The sequence below is a fragment of the Rhineura floridana genome, chromosome 4, assembly GCF_030035675.1.
Source record: "Rhineura floridana isolate rRhiFlo1 chromosome 4, rRhiFlo1.hap2, whole genome shotgun sequence".
NCBI lineage: Eukaryota > Metazoa > Chordata > Lepidosauria > Squamata > Rhineuridae > Rhineura > Rhineura floridana.
The window spans coordinates 190,992,187-191,010,794 of NC_084483.1; the positions used below are offsets into that span (position 1 = coordinate 190,992,187).

Here is an 18,608-nt window from a genome sequence, read left to right on the forward strand (position 1 = left end):
TCCCACACCTTTTTCACAGTGAACAAAAAGGTCAAGGGACACATACTTGAGGGATTTGATCTTCATGAATTCCAAAAGGAACTGACCTGATCTGTACCTCCCAATACTATCGTATAGATCAGAACTTAGTTATACACTGGCTTTCACACTTCCCAGATATCCTGACACAGTTCTCATCACAAGAGGTATTAGAATATGCATAGAAATGTATATTTTGGGAGAAAATATGTTTAGAAAAGCCTATTTAAGTAGAAGTTTCCTGCAGATTTCAAAAAAAGGACTTCCTTTCCTCCCTTTTGCAGTTCCTCCTCCAAGTGTTCCAGAAAATCTCCCAACCATCTGGAGCACGTTTTGGGTCACACAGGGGGCTGTAGGGGGAGGAGAGGAGGCTCTATTTGCACAAGCAGAAGTACGTTGCACAAGCTGAACATCACAATTGGATATCAGCCTTTGGAATATTTTGTAATTAATATTATTCCAGTTATATCAGGATAAGAAGAATTAAAATATGTTTTAATTACAGGAAAATGCATTTTTCCTTTTAATTTTGTTACATTTTTATGCTACTATTAATGAAGTGTGGTTTGTGACCAATTTTTGTTTATTTCTCTGTCAATATTATAACCTGTTGATTTTTCCACTTCCTGATATTCACAAGAGAACCTGCAGAGAAAGAATGAATTTTGAAATATGGTACCTCTGATGTCTGGAAAAAACACCAATGGAATATCTACTCTTTTGGCACAATCCTACCCAATCTGTCTGTCATCCTATCCAAGAACAGTACCTTTACATTGATGCTGGGCTAATGTTCTATTTGTTCATCTGTACACTCTGTGCTTCCCAGTGAGTTCTGTTGCTGCATGGTTGCCATGTTTGTAGACCTGCTCTGATATCTTGCCATGGAAACAGTTCATGGGATGCAAGCTTGGGCAGGGAGTTCTGTCAGGGGATACAGGGTACTTCTTTCATATACACACAAGATATCTTGTGTGGGTGTGCATTTCATCATTACCTTTGTATTCCTGCTCTGTGTGTGTATATGTATACAAACAAACAGGGAAATGCAGTTTGAGAAATTATGGATTCAAGGAAGGATCCCAACCTTAGCCATAACTGTTAACATTGACTTTATCATGTCCCTCCCACACCATGCCCTATTTTAACCTCTTCAGGCTCTTTGCAATGCCTTACACAGGTGGTACAGCTGGGGCCTTATAAAACATAGCCAAAAAAAACAAATATTTTAAAACAAGCATTACTCAGACTTTCATAAGCAAGGCAATTGTTAAGGCCATCAGTATTAGCAACCTTCTGTCTTAACAAAATAAGCTGAACTTCCATCTGGTCTGGTGCTTACACTTACAGTAGTAAGCCCCACTGTGTTCAAAGTGCATTTAGGATTGTAGCCAAAGTCTAACATGGACAGAATAATTGGCATAATGTATATAATGGTCAAATGTCATGCCTACTTCCTAAAGTAGATTCTAAAAATGGGCTTTTCCTATTAAGTCTGCCTGTGCTTGTTTTCCACATGGAAATCTCCAATCGTAGACACTTACTGTACATAACTTGAGTTCTCATAGCACCTGATAAGCTGCTGGTAAAAAAGAACTGCTACACATGGGAAGCTTGAATAATTATTTCAAAAGGATTTTACAAGAGCTAATCTTAACTGGTCACAAATATGAAGCGTTAGATTGATGCATAAGTGAAAGTAAAGAAAGAGTTGTTTTCTATGAAAACCCAGACCTCATTTGTATGCTCAGTTACGTAAGTAGACAAAAGCGTGTCTCTTAATATCAGTGTTTTTCAGGAATATCTGCTTTCTAATATTTAGTCAATTAAAAACCTTTCAATCCATAATTGGACAATTGCCTGCCCTTGGTGGGTTGCGCTCCCCCTTAAAGGAGCAGGAAAACCGCCTGGGGTAGCCTCAGTGGCTAGAAGTACTTTTTTATTATTTTATTATTATTATTTATTAGACTTTTATACCGCCCGACTAGCAATAGCTCTCTGGGCGGTGAACACAGAGAATACAATAAAATACACAATATAATACAATAAGAACATATAAAATAAGAACAATCTAAAATCAGTACAACAGATATGAAAATCAGGTTAACTTAAATTAAAATGCTTTGGAAAAGAGGAAGGTTTTAACCTGGCGCCGAAAGGATAACAATGTCGGTGCCAGGCGCACCTCCTCGGGGACACTGTTCCACAGTTCGGCGGCCACCACTGAGAAGGCCCTAGATCTTGTCACCACCCTCCAGGCCTCTCTATGAGTCGGAACCCGGAGGAGGGCCTTCATAGCAGAACGTAGTGTACGGGCCGGTTCGTAACAGGAGAGGCGTTCCAACAGGTATCGTGGTCCCGTGCCGTATAAGGCTTTATAGGTTAATACCAACACTTTGAATCTGGCCCGGAAGCATATTGGTAGCCAGGTGCAAGCGAGCCAGAACAGGTGTTATGTGCTCGGACTGCTTGGTCCTTGTTAACAATCTGGCAGCCGCATTTTGCACTAGCTGTAGCTTCCGAACTGTCTTCAAAGGCAGCCCTACGTAGAGCGCATTGCAGTAATCCAAACGCGAGGTTACCAGAGCATGTACAACTGATGTATCAGCTAGCTACAACCGTTCCTGGACTGGGAAAGCTTCACCACAATAGTTCAGGCACTGGTGACCTCAAGACTGGATTACTGCAATGAACTCTATGTGCAGTTTCCCTTACGCTTGACCTGGGAACAGCGGTTAGGGCAGAACACTGCAGCAAAGTTGCTGACAGGAGTGTCACCCTGTCAGCATCTAAGAACTCTGCTCAGCAATTTGCACTGGCTGCCAATTTGTTACAGGCCAAGTTCAAGATGTTAGTATTGGGATATAAAGCCCTTACCAGCTTGGGACCAGTTTACTTGCGGAACCACCTCACCCATGAGTGCCTACTCGGACGCTTCAATCTGTGGAACTGGTTCTGTTACAGGTGCCACATAATACTCATTCTGCACTTAGTGTGGCAGCACCTACACCTGGAACTCCCGGCCTATTGACATCAGACAAGCATCTTTGCTGTATTCTTTTTGGCACCTGCTTAAAACATTTCTGTTTAGGCAAGCCTATCCAGACACATAGTTGCTAATGTGTTTTAATCTTTTTAGTCTACTGCTGATTTTAATCATTTTAAAAAATATTTTAATTTCTTGTTTTTATTGATAAACCACCTAGAGGTTTTTCACAATCAAGCAGTATATACATTTTGTTAAATAAAATTAAAATAAATAGTGCGGGAGAATCAACTAAACTTTGCAGTTCTAACATTTCTTTTTGCAAAGGTACAAACTTGGCCAGAATTTCAACTAAATAAAACAGCAGTTTTCAAAATCTGTTCCAGAAAATCCTGGAGTTCCTTGGAAACTTTTCAGAGGCTCCACTATAAGATCACTACTAGCAGAAAAGCTTCCCCAAAAGATAGCCCTCTACTGCTATCTTTCTTGGCAATATGTAGCTCCAGGAGTATGTTTTTGGACACACACTCAGTTCAGGTTGTACAACAGTGAGGCCAGTATCGCGACTGAACTTAATTGTGCAACCTAGAATATGGCCCTGAACTTACAAGATCTGAACATGGTATTTTATAACAGATGCTATTGGAGATCACTGATTCATAGGGTCGCCGTAAGTCGTAATTGATTTGAAGGCATATTACAACAACAAAAGAATATGGCAGCCATATCAATAGACTAGGTGTTCCCCAAACACAGAAAGTCTGAAATCCACTGGAACAGAACATTGCATCCTGAGAGTAACAGCAGCTAGCTCAATGACACAAGTGTGCACTGTGTATTAGGAAAAACTGACCACCACAACAATAAATCCTAAAAACTGTTGTCATAATATCTACCTGAAACTCCAAAATACTGTTATGATTTTAATACTGTGTAAGCACAATATATGATATTCCACATCCTAAGCTAAATTAACTGAACTTAGTCCAACCAGCGTTTGCTAGTTCAGCCAACCTTGGAATCAGGGTGAAAGAGTATAAAAATACTCTTCCAATTCACAATGGAAAATATCTACCCAGTGGAATCTAGCACCCTCATCACAAAAGCTTTACCTTTCAAAAGAATATACAAAATCCTGGTTCCACTAAAGGTAATGTCAACGTATCAGCAGAAACAAGAACTCATCCCCAACCTGTAACTGTTCTGAATTAAAGTTCATCCAATCAGTTCACATTTTACTATTTGCGCCTGTATTTGGCATGTTGAAAGTGTTCTTTAAAGCATCAAGAGCAGGCTTTTAAATTACACGTGAGGTGTTTTTTTAATATATAAACCTTTTTTTAATTTATACACATATAGTTCAGAAAGTGTTTCAAACAGATGATGTGAGTGCAAACAATCTAATCAGGTTGCATATTAAAGACATACCTCATAGAATCAAATAGAAAATGTCACTATCAATGTTGACAACAAGCAAGTAATGTCTCACCATCAAGGACATGGATGGCCAACTTCACTACTTTCTAGCTTTTCTGTACTAAAACTGCAGATATGTCTACAGCCACTTTACAGAGGTCATCCCAGTTTATGAGATACCATGATGCCACATAGTACAGCATCAATCAATCAAACAAAATGGGCAGTGCTAGGAGACAAAAAATATCTGTAAAAACAGCACATGCCACACTCTGTATAGGAAAAGAAAACAGGCAGTGGGCAATAAAGTGCCCACATAAAGTGCCCATTCCAGATCTAGCATATAAAATTATCAAGATATGGGATCAAGACCCAACCAATACTTGAACTAGGACTAGGTCCAAAAAGTTCCTTGAGTGCGTGGAAGGCATTACGTGCAAAGGGGACCTCTGATACTTGCCAATCTTCCCCCCCAGCTACAGTCTCCACTCTATATCACACACCATTCCAGAGAGTCTCCCTAAGCTCAGCTTTTGGCAGAAGTGAGCAGCTGCAGTAGGAAGGGTGCACGAAAGAACCACTGCACAAATGCATTCACAATTCTTTGGATTCAAGCTTACATGAATGCAGCTTTCTTAACTTCAGAAAGTTTCCAATGGAACATGAAAATCAGTATATTATATACAATAGAACGACACACCCTACCTTGCTTTCCCAAGTTAAGAAATGTTTTGTTAAGAACCCTTCATAAATCTTTTATTTTTACATAGGAGCAGAAAAGAGTACACACAGTGTTCAAAAAGTTTCATAAAACTAACATGCAACACATGTAGACATGTTAGCAGCCTGTTTCTCAATTTGTTTCTGAAACATGTAACTGCTGTAGAAGAGCTGTGTGAGCTTCACAAATGACTGTAGAAAGGTCAATCATTTCTACACCCATGTAGAAGCAGTATCATTCAAACCTTACTTAATTATATCTATATAAATTAGGCAGTAGAGTATTTCAGCTAAATACATCTAGAGTTCTAATTCACGTTTGCTTGTTTGTGTTTTAATACATAACTATATGTTGATTAGCCCTTATATGTTGATTTTAAAAGTGTTTATAATAGGCAGAGGTCTGCTACTGCCTATTATAAACACTTTTTAAAGCATCAGGATTATGGTTTTCACCTTTTTTTAAAAAAAATCAAATGTATTCAAATCTGGTGGGATGAGGAGAGATTACCCAATCTAGCACAGATAATACACACAAAGAGGCAGATTTCTGTGCTCAGTTCTTGGAAACGATGTGTGCAGAAGATTGTTTGTTTTTTGTTTCTCCTGACCTCCTCTGCAGCAACTGAGAACAGAAGACCTAAGCTTAACATGCCAGTGGCTACTGGGAATCTGGATTCTTGCACTCTTACATACATATGAGTGTTGTGTGTGGCCTCCTGTGCCTGGATCCCATCAGCACTCAAGACACATCTGGTTCCAGCCACTGGATCAAGTCCACATATACAGCACCAGATGGTCACCTGTTTACAGTGGGTGGGAAGACTGAATCTTCTTGTTATCCCGAACAGGTCATTGCTGCTATCAAAAAGGCGTCAATGCTACCCATATGATTAGTAAACATGCACTTAGCCTACCACTGTCAGTTTTTTCACTGAATTGACTCCAGATAAAGATTTTTTAAAAACTGACTTACTATATATTAGTTTTTTTTAATTTGTCTAGATCTGGTTTTATGTTGTCATAATTTTATATTGCTTCATTTTAAAAAAACCATAAACCAAGGGCGCAGAATTTGTGCCCCTTCAGATGTTGCACAACTTCCATCATCCCTGAATATTGGCTATGCTGGCTGGGGCTAATAAAAGTTGTAGCCCAACCATAAACGAACACCTTATCTGGTACTTAATGGAGATGGTGTATTGACCAATCCTGCAGATAATCAGCACTGAGAATTATCCCAAATGAGTTCCAGGGACTATATTTGATACTACCTGAAGGACTGGAGCTACCTCCTCAACATGGCACACATTCTTGAAAATACTATAAACACATTGCTATCTGGATTCATGCCTGATTTGTGACAAGTGCAACATGTATGAAATGTAAGAATGAACATTTCTGACCTACAGCAAGGTTCACCAGGTATCTGTACCAGACCCTACAAATTATTCCGCATGAACAGGGCCGGCTCCAGGCATGCGGGGGCCCTTGGGCATCAGCTTGCCCTGGCCCCCCGGTGGGTGGGTAGGTGGGTGTGCATGCACCCCCCGGCCCCCCTACCTGTCTAGTCTTTACCATTGCCCTTAATGAAGATGGCGGCCGCAGTTTCCCTTAGGGGAATGAAGCCTCCGCCGCCACCTTTGTTGATGGCACACATGCGTGCTACACACGCACATCTCTGCCATCAACTAAGTTGGTGGCAGCAGCTTCAGTACCTTAGGGAAGCTGCGGCCACCATCTTCATTAAGGGCAATGCTAAAAAGCCGGCTGACAGGTAAGTGGGGGGCATGGGGGGGCACGAATCACGGAAGGGGAGCGGAGGGCCCCTCAGGGGCTCCTGTAGCTCCGGGGTCCTCGGGCCAGTGCCCAATCTGGCCGCCCTTTAGAACAGGCCCTGCACATGAACCTCATTATATGATAGAAGCCACAGTGAACAAGGTGCGGCAGACCACAATATCCTATGTATCGTAACAAAAAAACAAGTAGGAAGTTACACATTTATGTTGAAATACACAATTGATACAGTTTGTGTTTTTTATTAGGTCATTTTCTTAGTCAGCCGAAAGCAGTTTTTACAAGTCTATACTCATTGTAAATAACATACTTGATGGTATAATTACATAAGAATCAATTTTAAGAAATTAACTAGGGATGTAAGATCACACAATTGTTTTAAAATCAATGTTAAAAGGCCCAATTTAAAAATCAATCCAGATTTTATTCCCAATATTACCCTAATTCAGCTAAAGAGATCCATATGTGGAAGCAAGTTTCTGCATGCATATTGCTTACTGGATTAGGAACTATGAACACTGGAATACATATCAGAATGTGGATCCATCGATCCACACTGCATTGCTTTCAATGGGATGTACATTCTTGTGCTACCAGTTATATGTAAATACTGTTTAAGCCACTACTAGATCAGCATTGAGTAGGATATGCAGACTGAAGTTAGGCAGACACACTTTTGCTAATTTAAATTATTGTCATAACAATGCTTGTAACATAAATCCCTAAAATTGAATTCTACAATATGCTATAGGAGACAAAAAAGTCTATATTAACTTGATTTTATTTCTAAGAGATACATTTATAAGGATTCAGTTTAGGAGCCATATTCTATGACAGTCTGGGTTACTGCAAAGGTGAAACAGCAAGTTTCTCTTCCTATGTGACTCCTAAATCCCTCCTCTCAAAAAAGGACCTTGTGTTAAGAAATTTTGTCACTCCAGTTTGGAATGCCAGAGAAGCACTTCCAGAATAACGAAGCTGAAGTGAATATCACAGATACTGTACACATTTCAGCACTGCACAATTCACTTCCTGTTTTGTACAGTACTGAGAATTGATTCACACAACTGCATTTTTCCAAGACTTGCAGACGTTTTTCTGACTGAACGCTTACATGATTTTGCTCATGAGACAAATCACTGGCTTTTCTACAACTAACTGTTGTATATGCACACCTCATCACATGGAAGCTTGCAAACAGTACGCTTGATGAAGAAATTCACATTACCATTCAAACCACGCAGACAAAAAGTGCACACGTCTCAAAAAAACAAGATGAAATTTGTTGTCATGTGACTTAACCCTAGAAACCACATTTTAAACTTAATTTATTTTTATTAATTATATTTATTCATTGCCTCATGTAATAGGTCTATTGTACACCAGTTTATCTGATTGGAGGAAGGCCCTCAAAAGTGCCGTACCTCAGTCATACAGCATCTGCCTCGCTTGCAGAAGGTCCCAGGTACAATCCCTGGCATCTCCTGGTAGGGCTGGGAGGGAGTCCCTTCCTGAAACCCTGGAGAGCCACTGCCAGTCAGTGTGGACAATACTGAGCTAGACGGACCAATGGTCTGACTCAGTATAAGGCAGCTTCCCACATTCCTATCTTTCTAAAGTAATTCCTAACATGTTACATATTAAATGATTTACTTTCTTATTCATTTTCTGAGGTTTCTTCTACATGAAAAATAGTCACACATGGCAAAGAACAGATATACCCATACTACCTTAAAGCCTTGCTCACTTGATTGATCTGCTTTTGTGACCATGGACTAAGACTCTGGGACCTAGGTAAACTCTAGGACCTCAGTCCCAAACAGTTGGAATTAATCTTCTTCTCTGAATGCCATTTACTTCTGAGCAATCATGCTTAGGATCATAGTCTAAAAGATCCTTGAATGGGTCCTTAGAAAACCAGAAAAATATCTGAAATTACGGCAGATGAATATAGAAAGAAATTCATGACGAACAGATTAAGATCAGATTGAAGAGAGACAGATGTTGTCGCTGACCTTTAAAATTTTAAGTAAAAAACCTCAAATACACCTCCAGAAGTATACTGCCCATGCTGTTTCACATGAGTAAAGAATAGGAGGAACTTCTCAGGCCCAAAAATCTAAGCAGCCCAAATAATAATTCTTATACTTCATATGTAAACACCACAGGGTTTATCTGGCTGCAGAACTCCCTTTACATTGACCTGTTGAGATTTTCAGATTTCTTGTTGTAGTATGAATATTTATATTATACATAAACATCTGGATATTACTAAACTTTTAAATCATACTTTAAAATGAAAACAATTTCTAGAGGTAAGAAATCTGTAGGGAGTAATGCAAGCCAGTCTGAGGTCTAACAATGAAATCATTTGTCCAAAAGAGCAGCCTAAAAATATTTTAATAAAATATATTAATAAAATAATTAAATAAAATTAAAATTGTAAGTTCAGTAACAAACCAATGTAATTCAATAGCAGCTTTCCCATTAAATTTTCCTCACCTCTCACAAAACATTGCTCAACTATGTAGAAACACATTAAAAAAACCTACTCTGTGCATATGTAACACAAGAGGGCAAAAGCCTATAATGCATGACATACAAAAGGAGGAAGTGATCTCCCTTTTTTGAAACAGCACATTATTAGATCAGCAATTATGTAAGTGATGCGAGAAAGATTTTAATAGTTTACACAAAAGCCATAATTGGGCATAAGACATCACATCCTCTGAAAATACACAGCTATCTGGCTTGGGCAACATTCTTGCTTTGACCAATGCAAGGGGGTGGGTGAGGAAAGACATGGAGGAAAGAAAGCATTAAAAGCATTTCATCACGGTACATTTTCTTTGTTTAATGAGGTAATGGTAGTCAGTTACATCTTTAATAAATCTCCAGTTAAATCGCACTTGTTAAGACTACAACAATTTTTCTCCAATATATTAATCCCCACACTCTCAAACAAAAGGCATTCCTCAGACAAGAAGGGTTATGGCTGTTTCTGTTAAATGTCTTAAAACCACTGTACCACAGGTCACTCTCCTTTTATCATGCGATAGGTGCAGCACCGGCGTATAAAAAATTAAAATCCAACCCACCAGATAATACATGCAAAATGTCTCCTTCGATCCCACCCCTGCTCTTCTCCTTTAGAAAATAATCCTGCGACGATAGCACACCAACACAGAGAGAGAACCCCAGCCAATTAATATGGCAACAGTTATGCAGCTGAGTGAGGGAACGATCACCCTCCTCCTACCCCCCCCCGCCGCCCAGTAATAGAAAACCCCAAACCCTGTTTTTATGTATTTTCACAATGGACGTTTAAAGCCTCCATGGGGGGGGGGGGGAGAAATCCCTATCACGACTATATTCCCCGTTCTTTCAGACAATGGTGCTTCCCCGACTACCTCCAATCTGACAACATTTTTACACTAGGCCCAGGACCAACACGCACAAGCTGAGAAACGAAAGCTTCACACGCGCGAGAAAAGCAGAAGGCTTCTCGGTTGCCAGCCGCAGCAGCCTGACACCAAGAGCAAATATTTGTGAGGTTTTATTTAGGGCGGTGGGTGAAGGGGTGGTGATGATACTGAAGAAGAACGACGGACCTTCTAAAGGGGGGGGGAGAGAAGAGGAGGCGGCAGATAAATAAATGGCCGATGATCTACCCCGACAGAAACGGTTTGCAATTCCTCTCTTCCATGCTACCCCACAGCCCCCCCCATCTCTCTCTCCCCCTTTCCTTCGGGGCCCCGGTAACCAAAGCCACACTGAATGCAAACTGCGCAGCAAAAACACTGGGACAGGGAGAGAGAGAGAGAAGAAGGGGAGGGAGAGAGAGCGCAGCTCTTGTCTCCATGAGACACCATTACAAAAAGAGGGAGAGAAAAGAAAAAAGCAGGGGCTTGAGAGGAAGACGGGGGGGAGGAGAGAGAAATGGGGGACAGGAGAAGAGAATAAAAGGAAAGGTGTCAACACAAGTTACTGGGATACACACCGTGTCCCGGGCACACGGGGCAGCTCTCGCCACCCTGTTGCCAAAAAAGAAGGAGAGCGGCGGGTGGGGGCAGACCCTGGGCCTCTTCTCTCCCCCCCTCCCCCCAGGGGAACCGAGAGGGGGCGCTATGTTCTCGACCCTCACACACACACGACGAGCTCATGGGGGGGCAACCACCCAGCTCACCTACAACCCCCCAACAGGGCCCGAGCCAAACAAAGCGCGGCCTATACGCCAAGGGGAGCGGGGGAGAAGGTGAAAACTGCTCTGCCTCGCAGTTGTGTTGTTGTGACGGCGGGGGGGGGACCCCGCCCGGATTTTTTCTCTCCCCCCCAAACCGTTCCTCTGTCCTTGTTCCCTTGCCCCCCCCGCGCCCCTCTGTCTCTCTCTCACTTACCCCGTTCCCCAGCGGCGACGGCGGCAGCTGCGGCAGCTGCGGCGTTGTTGTTGTTCCTCTCCGGCGGTGGCGGCGGCGGCGGCAGTTGCAGTGGTTGCTGCTGCTGCTGCTGCTGAGGCGGCTGAGCGGGAGGAGGCGGAGGCGGCGGCGGTGGAGGCGGCTGCTGCACCGGGCGCGGCCTGGACACTCGCCTGGGTCTCCTGTTGGCGGCTCGGACCGAGTTCATTTGCCGGCTCGGGCGGGGGGAGGAGAGGGGGTCGCTCCTCCGGCACCGGTACTTGGGGGTGGGTGAGTGGATAGGTGAGGGGGGGAGGGGAGGGGAGAAGAGGGGAAGGAGTAGAGAGGAAGAGAGCCCCCGGCTGAGGGGACCGGCCCGGATGAGCTCGCGTGGGGGGAAAGGAAGGCGCCTCCTCCTCCTTCTCAGTAGCCGCTCAGGTCGCTCCTCCGCCGGCGGCAGTTAACGAGGGGGGGATGCTCGTGCCACTGGTGACCCCCCTTCTTTACCCCCTTTCCCCTGACGAGCGCGCGCTTTTCCCTCCCACCCCCTCCCCAGCCCCCCCAATATCGCGCCTCTCTCCTCTCTCTCTCTCTCTCTCTCAAGGGAGTCGCCCACAGCTCCCCCCGGCCCGGCTTCGGCTTAAGCCCGTCGCCGCTCCGTGGCAGGAGGAGCCATTGACACTGCCAGAGAGAGAGAGAGAGGAGAGAAAAAAGACACCCTTCCCCCTTCTCTCTTTTCCCTCCCTCCTTCCCCATACACTCTCACAACGGGTAAGGCGGGCCGCCCTGGGTTGTCCAATCCGTGCCTCCCGCACAGAAGTGGCGGCTCGGCTCGGCCAATCGCGTCGAGGCTTGCATATAGCGTCGGAGGGGTGGGTGGTGCGGCAGAAGGCTAAGGCTGGGGACGGCGGGGTGGGGTGGCTGGAGGAGGAGGCCGCATAAAGGGAGCCTGTATATAAAGGGCTGAGGAGAGGGAGGGAGAAGGCTTGGGATGGCTTAGGTGAGGCGTTAGGTCATGCTGAGGGACTGCGATTGGGAAAGCCTTTAATTTTCCCTCAAAGATAAAAGAGTCGGGATTTGCGGTTCATCGGGTGTGTGTGAAGATTTGGGGTTCATAAGAGGGATTTTTTTTTCTCCTCAGAAATTACAAGGAGGGCCACGGATAAGAGTTATGTTGTATCAGAAGTACCAAGTATATATGCATTGGGGTAAAGCCTTCTTCCAGAAGATCTGAAGGGGAGGGAGTTGCTTTCTTTTGTTAAAGAGAGGGCTTTCTTTTCTCCTCGCCCCGTCTTGGTGAGAGGGAAGCTAAGGAGAGGAGGAATATGTGGCGGGAATAATATTAACGAAAGTTACTGTAACTGGTGATCTCATGGAGAAAAATGATTAATCAGTTCCTGGGGGGAGAAAGACACACACATACAGGCAGATATGCATATACACGCACAGCAGGCCAGTTCTAAAAAAGAAGACCAAACTTGACATCTGGGTCCTTCTGAGGAGAGGCAGTGTTTTCCCCTCACGTGGGAGTTGAAGCCCTTGACTTGTGTGGGCACCCAACCAACTGTGGAAACAGCTGCAGAATAGAAACCTTGGTGGAAAGGGTGAAGAGCACACCACACCAACAGGGCATATGGAAGGGTAGGTTATGAATTCGTTTTTGGAAAGAAATTGTGTGTATCTTGTGCATTGCTCAATACAAGGGTGTTCCGGTTGCCCCTACTGTACCTTGCTCTTTGGTCCAGTTTTCTTGTTCCTTTCTGTCACCTCTCTGCTGTTGACACAGGTGCATATTTTTGCTGCTCCTGTGAAAAAAATGCTGTATTTTCCTCTCTTGGTGTTAACATGCCATGGGCTGTACTTTGCATGGATAAATTACCAAGTTCGATCACCATTTATAAAAAATTGGGGGGTGAAAGTACACAGTGAGGTGAACCACTAGGGTGATACACTTTTCTTATAGGCTGCAAACCTAGCTGCGCTACTTAGGAATAAGACTGGTGTACTTTAATCTTCAGGTGTCACCTCCATCTGACGTGCAGCAGGTGGCTATAATGGGAAGGGCCTGTTTGGTGGTGGCACTACAAACTGTGATGCTCTCCCCAGGGAGGTTTGTCTGGCACATACCTTGATGTCATTTTGGTACCAGGCAAACACCTTTTCATTTTCTCAAGCTGTTTAATTCTTGTATGCTATTTTTATCTTGATTGGTGTTTGCTTTTAATTCTAATGACTGGTTTTATGCTGCTCTTCTGTATCATGATGTAGAAATGCTTTTGTTTTACTGTACTTTACTGTAATTTTTTAAAGTTTTCTGTAAGTTGCCCAGGTAACCTGTTAAAGGATAGAGATAAATGAAAAAAATAAATACAAAGTGTTTATTTCTTTTTTTCTCCAGGATTATATACATGCCCCCCATTTCTCTCCTTAGAAAAACATTATGTGGTGGTTTCAGCTGAATGATACCAATTTGCCCAAGATCATAGCACATTCAATTCTATACTTATCATACACCAGATATGGATGGGGGCAATTTTGTAGTTTTTTCCTTTCCCATTAAAGTCAACAAGAAATTCCTTATAATGGGTCTGGTGCATCAGTGAGGGTGTGACCACAGCGTGAAAGGTATAACATTTGTCATATGCATGCTCTTCCCCTGTGTGGCCCATACTTCCACTCCATTTAATCTACTCTGCTGGCATATTGAAGGGTTGTAGTGGCATATCGGTAACACCAGCAGTATATCACAAGTTCCACTGTGGTAGCAGAGCTTCCACTTATTCCCACAGCCCCATCAGCAAATCTCAAGAACATAATTGCACTTTCAGTTAGTTTCATAGCTGAAGTGGGAGCTGAGCTCTCTATTCCAAATCCAGCACACTCTCCACTTGTTAATATGGTGGGTCTTACACTGGTTACTTGGGTCAGCATAGTGACAGTGCCAATAGCATGGTTCTGCAAGGGGTACATATGTTCAAAGCTTTTACAGTGTAAATAAAAATGCGGGAAATTTGTACTTTGTTTCAACCTTCAAATAATTACAGGAGAAAAATACAGAAACAGCACAGTGTCAGAATATTGTCACAGGGAGAGGCAATTGCCCCCATTTTTTGGTGCTACCTGCACCCACCATGCTGAAAGACATGTGTACTAGAGAATCACTCAACTTCTAAAGTTGTTAGATTCTTGATGAAAAAGGATTGTAGGTTGACAAATGATGATCCCTATCTTGAAGAGAAAAATCTGGATTCCCTGCAATAAGTGAGTAACAACTATGCATTTATTTATTTGGAACAATTAAATTTATTTAAGAATTTACTTATTTTTATTGTTAATCACTTTAGGATATTTCATGGGAAATGTTTAATAAATTAAATAGAAATAGAATTTGAAAACATCTTAATAAAAAATCCTTATGATGGGTGTGTGTGTGTATATATATATTCAATAATGTGGAAATATAATCACAAAGTTTAAAAAACCCAAGTGTACATATAACTAGATTATATGTCCTGGTAGGCTTGCTGAAACAAAAACAGCTGTCTGAAACCATGCAACAAGGGTTCCAGGCCTGAATCTAGATTGGAATGAGTCTAGATAACCAGTATCAGCCAAGAATGCCCCACCACATTTTCCCCACTACTTTTCCTTAGACAATGTATTTGTGACTGGTCTATAGCTAGTTCAAACCAATGGGTCCAGGGCTTGCTTTTTTAGGAGAGGCCACACCATCATCTCTTTCAGGGCAGCAGGAGCCACACTCTCAGGCAATGAATGGTTAACCATGACACGTACCCAGTCATTCCAGCCCCCTCTACTAGGTTTGATGTGTCAAGAAGGACAGGGATCAAGGAGGCATATGGTCAGGTGCAGAGCTGGAAGCATCATATCAACATAATTGGAATGCATCAGCTGAACGTGATTCTACGACTTATTACAAGCTGTGGCATTGAACACTGGCATTGGAATTGCAACAACTGCAGAGTCAAGGTCTCTCTAAAATCAAGTGACCTTATCCTCAATATGCAATTAATTGGTTACAGTGTGTTTTTGAAGGCACAATGGGTCCCTCCACCCACAGTGGGAGTTAGCAACCTCTGAACTACCCGAAAGAGCTCAGCTGGCTGCTAGAGGATAAAAACATAAGAGTCTGCTGGATCAAGCCAATGGCCAACCAGATGCCTGTGGGAAACACGCAAGCAAGACGTGAGCACAAGAGCACTCTCCCCTCCTGTGGTTTCCAGCAACTGGTATTCAGAAGCATCCTCCCTCCCTCTGTGGAGGCAGAGCATAGACATCGTGATTAGTAGCCATTGATAGCCTTATCCTCGTGTATTTGTAATCCTCTTTTAAAGCCCTCCAAGTTGTTGGCTATCACTGCCTCTTGTGGGAGTGACTTCCATAGCTTAACTATGTGCTATGTGAAGAAGTACTTTCTTTTATCTGTCCTGAATTTTCCAGCATTCAGCTTCATTGGGTGTCCACAATTCTGGTATTATGTGAGAGGGGAAAAAAAACTCTCTATGTAATCTCTCCATGCCATGCATAATTTTATAAACTTCTGTCATGCTACCTTTCACTTGTTTTTTCTCTAAACTTAAAAAGCCTCAGATACTGTAACTTTTCCTAATATGGGAGTTGCTCTATGCCCTTGATCATCTTGGTTGCCCTTTTTTGAAGGGTTTTGAAGGATCTAGTGCAGGCTGCGAAGTATATTTTCTTCAGTGCCTGCACTGCCATATAGTAGGCATGGTTATGTGCACTAACCAGTGTTGGGCTGACCTCAGAGTGAGACTTGTGCTACTTTAGCTCTAGTCTTCATTCAGCTTGCTTCAGTGGGGGTCCACAACCCCAGAGAGGATGGCCAAGAGCAAATGTGTCCACTGCCTGTCTCATCTCTCATTTTCTGAGCAAAAATGTAGCAGGGGGTCAGCTTAGCTGGGAAAGCCCATGGCCTGCCTCAGTATAAAGCATCTTGTGACATGATTACATACTGGATTATCATTTTGATTGCCTGTATTGTTTTTCCATCCTTCCTCCAAGGAAATGAGGATGATGTACATGGTTCTTTACACACTCCTTTATCCTCACAACAGTCCTGTGAAACAGGTTAAGCTGAGATGTAGTGATAGCATAAGATTACCCGCTGTGCTTTATGACTGAGTGGAGATCTGAAGCCATCTCTCCCAAATCCAACCCTCTAACCTAGCCTTTCCGAACCAGTGTGTCTCCAGATGTTGTTGGACCACAACTCCCATCTTCCTGACCATTGGCAATGCTGGCTGAGGCTGATGAGAGTTGTGCTCCAACAACATCTGGAGGCACACTGGTTGGTAAAGGCTGATCTAACCACTGCACCATACTGGCTCTCTAGTTAATATTTGTCTTTAGCTGATATGAGTCTGATATCCCACATTAGTGGAAGGTGAACTAGTTACAAGTTAGTGTTCCTTGAATGTATTTAGACATGGGTAAGAGAACATTATTGCCTCCCGCATCATAGTCTCTTAATAGCCATGATTGCTAAAACAAATTCACCAAATTCAGCAGTTGTATACCTCTAGTATCGGATACTGTGGACAAACAGCAGGAATGGTCATCACACTTTTTCCTGACACATGGCTGGCCCCTAGATGGGGATAGACTCTAGAGCAGGGTGAGTCACCTGTGGCCATCCAAATGGCCACAATTTGCTGGACTATGACTCTTTTCATTTCTGACCATTAGCTATGCTGACTGGGTTAAGTAATGAGTCCAACTAACTATCTGGAGTGCCACAGATTAGACACTGCTGCTCTAGAAAGAACTTAGGCTCTCCCCCCAAGGCAGTTTTCTCCCTTACCATATCAGCTTGGTGTGAAGATAGATGGGAAGGATTGTCAAGTGCATTGGACACAGGTTCTTCACAAAAATTACTGCTTTTGTAGCTCAGGGACTAGAGGAAACAAAGTCCCAAGCTATGGTCTGAAGGTGCATGAGGCCAGCACCCTGCTGAAGCTAAGCAGGGTCAGGTCTGATCAATGCCTATATGGGAGACTGCCTGGTAACCATATGTAAGCCGCTGTGGGTTTCTATCATGAAAAAGAAAGGTGAGGTATAAATGTAATAAAGTAATTCCTGTTCCTGTGATATAAGAATCTTGTGGCTCTTATGCATATCTAGGCTTTAAATAAGATGAAAAAGTAGCACATGATTTTTAATACATCCAGATGATTGTCCCAACCTACACAGCCCACCTACATGGTGGGAAGCCGCACCAGGATACAGTTCAACAGCTAAATACAACGTAATGTAGTCCTAAGTAATGTCTGAATGGGAAAACTACCTAGAAACTCTAAATAAGCTGCTCTGTGCTCCTGAGAGGAAAATTGGGGTGTAATAAATATACTTTTTTGTTCTGTTGATAGGCAATCAAGTATATAAGAGTCATCCACTCTTGAAATGTGACCTTATTATCTGATGAAACCATATAATAGTTACCTAAATCACGGTTGCTTCTCTCATGAAAGCCCTTAAAGAAGCATTGAATTGGGGGATCCTCTTTTCCCCACTTGAATTGGTACAGTTGGTAGGAATGCTGCAAGTAGTCATGGCGCAACCAAATCCAGATGCGCCAAGCTTCTTGTTTGTCCTTTGAAATCTGTAGTTTCTTCAAGGAGATTAGTAAACGTCCCAGTGTGAATTTGGATTCTGTGCACTTGGTTATTCAGGGTTCACTTGATCTAGGGATAAAGCCATATTTTTAAAGATTTGTATTTAGGCCTTTGCATTGTGTTGTATATTTTTGATACTCGCTTCTTATCTAGCCACCAACAACTTGCACAGAAAACGGGCTCCAATTTACAGTTGAAGCTCATTATAGCGTGATTTGCTGTACTACAAATTTGGTTATACCATGGAGATGATGTTCCCCAAGTAAAATACTGTTTACTGACTGCAGCTTTCATTATAACGTGGGCAAGTGCTTTTCCCTCGATCCCCACAATATAATGAACTGCTACTGTACTTGTTTTTACCTACCTCCATTCTATTTTCTGTGGGTAGCTTGAAGAAATAATACTCTGTCACCAATAGCAGATGGTGTGGTAGGCTGGAGAGACTTACCTGACCTCCCAGCTGGTGAGTCGCTGATGCTTATTGGGAGAGGGAGGGCAGTGTGGTGCACATGCACTAGTGAGGGCACCAGATTGTCTCTACTGGTGCATCTTTACTTCACCCTCTCAAAGTAAGTAGCAGTGACTCATCTGCTGGGAGATCAGGTAAACATTCGTAACCCA

The 18,608-nt window shown here is 42.8% G+C and overlaps 1 protein-coding gene across 1 annotated transcript in view; it reads right to left on the minus strand.

Moving 5' to 3' along the window:
* The window catches only part of FBXO11 (F-box protein 11), a 113,722-nt gene extending 101,516 nt beyond the window's left edge, over positions 1–12,206 (minus strand). The window contains exon 1 of the mRNA XM_061625646.1: positions 11,335–12,206. Coding sequence (XP_061481630.1) covers positions 11,335–11,560 — 226 coding nt within the window. The 5' untranslated portion in view covers positions 11,561–12,206. The remainder of the gene's footprint in view (positions 1–11,334) is intronic.
* Positions 12,207–18,608: the final 6,402 nt, after the last annotated feature.